Below are 7,531 nucleotides of genomic sequence, written 5' to 3' on the forward strand. Positions count from 1 at the left end.
AAGAGGTTACCTCTTAATTTTTCAATTAAGAGGCAAACAAACGGGGCCTTACTTGAATAATGTGAAACTGTAACGATTAAAGAATATTTGTTTAGTCAAACCCAAATAGTTTAAAATCAATGTTTAAATTACATTCATATATATTATTTTTGGAATTGTTGAAAATATATTAAAAAACCCAAGAGGGTTACAAAACTACTCTAAGGCTCTAACCACTTAATCTCAGGACCACTTTTCTAATTTTCTTCCTACTTTTAATACAAAGAAACGAGATGAACTAACCTCATTAATTAACAAGAAATCTGGTACAATTATAGTGTACTTTGTTGTTGATGAATTTCGAAATTCTCCACCTAAATGTTAAAATCACCGCGAAGCAGCAACTTATGCATGTTTTCTTTTGACAAAACTGTTAATAAAACTTAAAAACACAAATATTTAAAATTTAAAAACTGATCAGATGTAACGTAGATACATAGGTTGGTTTTGGTTTTAGGGATAAGCCCAATCCAACCAAACCATTCTCATCACCATTACAAATGATAAATACATATATTCAAATCAACATCAAGGTGTAATTGTACACTACAACAAAACAAGGTTTAAGAAAATTTTACAAAATATTGTGAGGGATTTGCTATAGGCTGTTATTGGTCGCTAATCTGTCAAAAATTTCATCAGAGATACGGTATTACGTATTGCAGTATCCATTGTAGTTTTTCGGTCTCTAAATCTGTTTGTCAAAGTCTGTTTACATATGTTCCAATAGCACAGACTTTAACCTTCACCATATCAACGACCTCTTTTGTTAAAAAAAATAAAGCTAAAATACACTTTATTCACTTATATGTTGATAGAAATCTATGTGTTCTAAAAAATAAATACCTAACATCCTCATAAATATCTCTTGTCTACTCATAGCAACTAGAGTCTGTGTGACCTCTATAAATATTCATACATCAAAGTTAACTTCCAAAATAATTAACTGACCATTTGCTTTGTTCATCAAACAAAACTAAGAGCCCTACAATCATAATTGTGGGTTTGAACAAAAAGAAGATGATCATAGGGAAAGTGGTGTTAGTCAAGAAAAACAAGTTGGATATCAACGACCTGAGTTCATCCGCTTTGGATTGACTTCATGAGCTTGTGGGGAAAAACGTCACTCTACAACTTATCAGCTCAAGTCATAAACATCCATCCACAGGTACATGCGACTCATATATGATATTAGCGATTGTTGCTCCCTACTGGTTAAATCTACAAGCAATTATTGTGTGCAATTTTATGTATTTGGAAAAACAACTTTTTAAACGATGTTGAAACAATGACACCTGTATAGATTGTATATTAGTTTTTAGTTTTGAAATTAAAAGCTTTACTTTTTATTTGATAATATAATTTTTGATATGATAAATTAGTATTAGTTTTTAAGTTTGAAAATCCCAACATAACCGTTAATTATTCGGTTGGATTTAGATCAGGGGTTGATTTCGGTTGCTTTTCAGGGGTGTTCATTGGTTTAAATCCAATGAATTATAATGAGACCGATCCAGTCCAGTTATCTAATGGAAGTTGATTTTTGTCAATCAATCTAATTTAATCTTCTATATGCAACCGACCAAACCAAACAGATCTAATTAGATATTAGATTTGAACGTTTATCCATTGGATATATTTGATTGTTTATCTATTATCCAACCAATTATTGTTATCAATTTTCTACCTAATAACAATCAAATATAATTATGATAATTAAAATTAAAATCCCACAAAATTACATTGTAGGAAACTAACAAACAACACTTCATGTCTTCAACTTCAACGACCAAGGGTCAAACATGCAAAATCATTAAGAGAATCGGTTATATTTGTAACTTTCTCTAAGTCGATAGTAATATTGGATGATAATTGGATATTTATGGATATCCAATTGGATAAGTTCGATTCAGTTATCCACTGGATATTCAAGATGGTCCAATAACCGTTCCAATCCAACTGAATTTTGGATTTTCGAAACCGATCCAATCCAACTGCAATTGGATATCCAATTCAGTCGGTCTGTAACTTGATCGATTAAGTCTTGTACACCCCTAGCTTTAACTTTTAATTCTAAACATGTTGCCTATTTTTTGACAATAGAAATACATTTTGCTTTTTTCTTGAACATGATCCAGTTTACTTTTAGTGTTTTCATTTTGCTTTTTTCTTGAACATGATCCAGGTTACTTTTAGTGTTTTTTTGAACCCAAAACATAGAAAACTTTTGTGAGACCTATAACAACACCGCTTACAAACAAATATAATTTATAACTAGCTAAGAGTATAACGCAAATTAGTTTTAATCTTAAAATTATCTTATTATGAATATATACAAGTGAAAGGGACTATATTTATATACAGAAGGGAACTTGAGAGGCAAAGTAGGGAAGCAAGCAATGTTGGAAGACTGGATTACTACTGTTACCCCTCTCACAAATGAGGAATCGTCATACAAAGTTTCATTTGAATGGGAAGAAGATACAGAAGTGCCACAAGCATTTCTTATCCAAAATCATCACTATAGTGAATTTTACCTTAAAACACTTACACTTGAAGATGTTCCTGGCCATGGACATGTTCATTTTGTGTGTAACTCGTGGGTTTACCCATCAAACGCTACAAAAAGGAACGTATTTTCTTCCATAATAAGGTAGATCGACTATCAACATTCATTTATATTTTTCAAAATATGTTTGTTTAACGTGATTCATCTCCTTAACCTTGATGTTAATTCAATACATATTTAAATCAATTAAACAATTCTATTGTTATAATGATATTATTTGACACTACAGGCATATCTTCCTTTCGAGACACCTGAATTTCTATGTTCATACAGAGAAGAAGAGATGGAAATCTTGCAAGGTGATGGAACCGGGATGCTTCAAGAATGGGATGGGGTTTATGATTATGCTTTCTATAACGACTTGGGAAATCCCGATAAGGACCTTGATGATGCATGCCCAGTTCTTGGAGGATCTTCAGTGTACCCATATCCTCGTAAGGGAAGAACAGGAAGACCACCTACCAAATCAGGTCCGAACATATATATGTTATAGATACGTTAATGTTAAATACATGTTTTGTTATCTAATTAAAATATTTTCATGAACTTATGTAATAGATCCAAGAACCGAGAGCCGGCTTCCTCTAGTTATGGGCTTAAACATATATGTTCCAAGAGATGAACGATTTGGACGCATAAAGTTTTCTGATTTTCTTGCTTATGCTCTAAAAGTTATCATCCAACTTCTTATTCCCGAGTTTCAAGCTTTATGTGACAACACCCATGCTGAATTCGACTCTTTCGAAGATTTCTTTAAGCTTTATGAAGGAGGATTCAAGTTTCCTGATGGCCATTTACTTGAACAAATTCGAAATAACATTCCATTGGAGATGCAGAAAATAGTTCATGAAAGAGATAGTGATGAACTTGCCAAATTTCCTACACCACAAGTCATCAAAGGTACCCCATTCTAAATACCTCAAATCAGTAAAACGTTGTAACATCTCACTTGACACATGACATAAAAAATTCTTTATTCTTCTCAATAAATTTTTAATGAATGTTACTAAGTCAATAAATAAATATGAATGATTTTTTTCTAGAGGACAAGTCCGCTTGGACAACAGATGAAGAGTTCGGAAGAGAAATGCTTGTTGGAGTTAACCCTGTCAAAATCTATCTTTTAAAAGTAATATTTCTTTTCTAATTAAAAGCTTGTGGTCCTTTGGACTGTTGTTTTTAGATATGCTACAAACTACATTATGACTTATGTTGATAAAATCATTCCCAATTTTCAGGAATTCCCTCCAAAAAGCAAGCTAGACATGGAAGTTTATGGCAATCAAGATAGTTCGATAAAACCACACCACATCGAGAAAAACCTAAATGGTTTACAAATAAACGAGGTATGATATCATTTCTAAATAAAATGTAATAATAATGAAACTGTCACGAAGCATAAAAATATCATCTTTGTGTTACACAGGCATTAAAAGCAAATAGGTTGTTCATACTGGATCATCATGACTCATTGATGCCATACGTGAGGCGAATAAACACCACTACAAACAAGATTTATGCGTCAAGAACTTTGCTTCTACTACAAAATTATGGAACTTTAAAACCATTAGCAATCGAGTTAAGCCTACCCCATCCTGATGGAGATAAGCATGGTGTCATTAGCAATGTATACACACCAGCTGAAAATGGAATAGAAGGCTCAGTTTGGCAGTTAGCAAAAGCATATGTGGCAGTTAATGATTCAGGAATACATCAACTTATCAGCCACTGGTACATTAACCAAAACTCATTATTGCTTATATGTTTTAAATTTTTAATTGTATCGATATGATTATACATCACAGGTTGAATACACATGCTGTTATTGAGCCATTTGTGATTGCTGCAAATAGGCAACTAAGTGTAATGCACCCGGTTTATAAGCTTCTTTACCCTCATTTCCGTTATATGATGTATATAAATGCCATGGCTAGACAAATCTTGATCAATGGGGGAGGTATCCTTGAGGCTACATCATTTCCTGGAAAATATTCTATGGAAATGTCTTCCATGTTTTATAAGTATTGGGTATTCCCTGAACAAGCACTCCCAGTAGATCTTCTCAAGAGGTAATAAATCATTCAAGTGTTACTTTATTATTTTATAAACTTGATTAACTATTAGCAAGTTTTATGATCACATAGGGGAATGGTAGTTGTGGACTCTGGTTGTCGACATGGAGTTCGCCTACTAATCAATGATTATCCATATGCGGTTGATGGACTTGAGATTTGGTCAGCTATCAAATCTTGGGTTGAGGATTACTGTAAATTCTACTACAAGAACGATGATATAATTCAAAATGACACTGAGCTTCAATCATGGTGGAAGGAACTACAAGAAGAAGGACATGGTGACAAAAAACACGAGCCATGGTGGCCTAAAATGGATTCTTGTCAAGAACTGATAAACATTTGCGCTACATTCATATGGATGGCTTCTGCCCTTCATGCATCTGTAAATTTTGGGCAATACCTTTATGCTGGTTATCTGCCTAATCGTCCAACTCTAAGTCGTAGGTTTATGCCTAAACCAAATACTCCCGAGTATGAAGAACTTAGAGAGAATCCTGAAAAAGTTTTCTTCAAAACCATTACTCCCCACTTACAATCACTTCTTGGGATAGCGCTCGCAGAGCTATTGTCAACGCATTCATCGGATGAGGTTTACCTTGGACAACGAGGGTGTTCTAAGTGGACACTGGATGAAGAACCTTTGAAGGCGTTCGAGAAATTTGGGAAGAAGATAAAAGAGATTGAGGAGAAAATAGAGAAAATGAACAAGGACAAAAGGTTGAAGAATAGGGTTGGACCGGTGAATGTACCATTTACCCTATTATACCCGACTGGCGAAGAGGGACTGAAGGGGAAGGGGATTCCTAATAGTACGTCAATATGAAATGAATTGATTATTGTGTTACCATAAATTGCTTATATTACTAAGGAAAAATTGGACCATTGTGACTAAGGGAGTTGCTTTTACATAGTCCTCACTCTTTAATTCCTATTGTTTGTGTTTATGATGTCCATGTGAGCATTTTATCTTTATCTATATATGAATAATGGAATAACCATATTGTTTCCTACACATAAATCATTATCGATTTTTAATGTTATGATTGATTTGATGGTTAATCAGGACGTATATAAATATTCCAGGAAGTTGAAAGCTTTAAACAATACATTAAAGGAAATATATGTTTGTATATTCTCATATTGACCCTAAACAGAAGGAAAGGAAAACACTACATCCCATACAAGAAAAATACGATGTATTATGATAAGTAATAAAACACTTACAATTGCTATTTTATCGATACCCTTTACGACTTATCCCATTTATATATACAAATAATAGATATCACTACCTATTAATTTGCAAGTCCCCTATACTATATGGTGTAGACTTATACTTGTACATGTTAAGTAAATGTGAAACGACCTGAAATACGACCCAAAAATTTTTGTTTTAATATTACTAAAAATCGCAACATCAACTATTAGATAATAAAACCATGAATCGTATGTCTCAACATGCCAGAGTAAAAGTATCAATTCAAAACTGAAGTTAATATCATATCAAAATATCTAAATGAAACTCCCAAGAATAAACTGCAACTATGGTGTGTGTCATGCCATCAATCCGAGCTTTTCCCCTTGCTTGCGGAAGTACCTAAAACCAAAACTGAAATTGTAAGACAAAGCTTAGTGACCTCCCCAAACTACCACATACCATACAATAACATATAAAGCACATATTGGGCCTTGCCCACTGCATCGGACCGAAATCCGGACTAACTGGGGCCTTGCCCCCTACATCGGACCGAAGTCCGAACTAACTGGGGCCTTGCCCCTGCATCGGACCGAAGTCCGGCTAACTGCATCGAACCGAAGTCTGGACTAACTGGATGAACATGGCATAGCATAATCATAACTAGTAGCATAAACACATATACCGCATACTGCATCGGACCGAAGTCCGGAACACATAACACAAAAACATGCTTGAATCACAAAGAAATCAAGCACACTAAACTACTGCATCAGACCGAAGTCCGGAAACTACTGCTAACTAGACGGGTCAGCATTGTGGTCGTAGACCCGTTCCTACTGGAAGGAAAACTCACCTGAACTGCTAAACTTGGCCGATAACCCTCCGGCTGCTATCCGAAAACTCTGTGAAATGCTACTCCTCTAGCTCCCAGAGCAACCAATACCAATAACAACACTTAGACTAAACTGTCCCCCGGGGTTAACTAAGTCAACTTTGGTCAAAGTCCTGGTCAAAGCCAACCTTCCTGATTGACTCTACACGTAGATTCAACCCGTCGAGTCATCGAGTTCTTATACTTAGAAAACACCCATAACACGACTCAACTCGCCGAGTCGCCCCAGGACTCGTCGAGTTGAACGATCTCAGAATTCTGTCTTGACCAACTCACTGAGTCGCCAACCGACTCACAGAACCGAAGCTTAACCAAAAGAGGTTAGGGTTCTACGACCTGACTCACCGAGTCCAAGAACAGACTCGCCGAGTCCGAGGCAATGTTCAACAGACTCGTCGATTTGTTCTTCCAACTCGTCGAGTTCCTGCTCGTCTTCATACAACTCGCCGAGTCCACCCATGTGACTCGCCGAGTCGCTTCAGTTCTTAATCCATACAGTGGCTTTTTGAGCCATGCAGGGGCTCCAAACTGTAGATCCACTCTTCTAAGGCCCAACCTTCACGTAAAGTTGCAAACTTTACGTGAAACCAAGGAGCTATAAGCTTAAAACACTCTAGGGCTAGGGTTTAAGACAAACATGCTTCACCAACACACCAAGGGCTGATACTTTGCGGGTTTTTGGATCAAGACAAGCCTAGATCTAAAGTAGCAAACTCAGATCTGGACTTCTAACTCGAAATGGCTCCTTAACATGCCAA

The 7,531-nt window shown here is 35.5% G+C and overlaps 1 protein-coding gene across 1 annotated transcript; it reads left to right on the forward strand.

The window, feature by feature from the left end:
• The first annotated feature begins 2,841 nt into the window (after positions 1-2,841).
• On the forward strand, positions 2,842-5,690 carry LOC145072784 (putative linoleate 9S-lipoxygenase 5). Its single transcript, XM_079019258.1, has 7 exons — positions 2,842-3,078; positions 3,167-3,508; positions 3,652-3,737; positions 3,847-3,954; positions 4,035-4,339; positions 4,414-4,677; positions 4,753-5,690. The coding sequence occupies exons 1-7, from the start codon at positions 2,892-2,894 to the stop codon at positions 5,504-5,506; spliced, it is 2,046 nt and encodes a 681-aa protein (XP_078875384.1). The 5' UTR covers positions 2,842-2,891; the 3' UTR covers positions 5,507-5,690.
• Positions 5,691-7,531: the final 1,841 nt, after the last annotated feature.

The sequence above is a fragment of the Lactuca serriola genome, chromosome 9, assembly GCF_051521515.1.
Source record: "Lactuca serriola cultivar US96UC23 chromosome 9, Lser_US96UC23_V15, whole genome shotgun sequence".
Classification (NCBI taxonomy): Eukaryota; Viridiplantae; Streptophyta; class Magnoliopsida; order Asterales; family Asteraceae; genus Lactuca; species Lactuca serriola.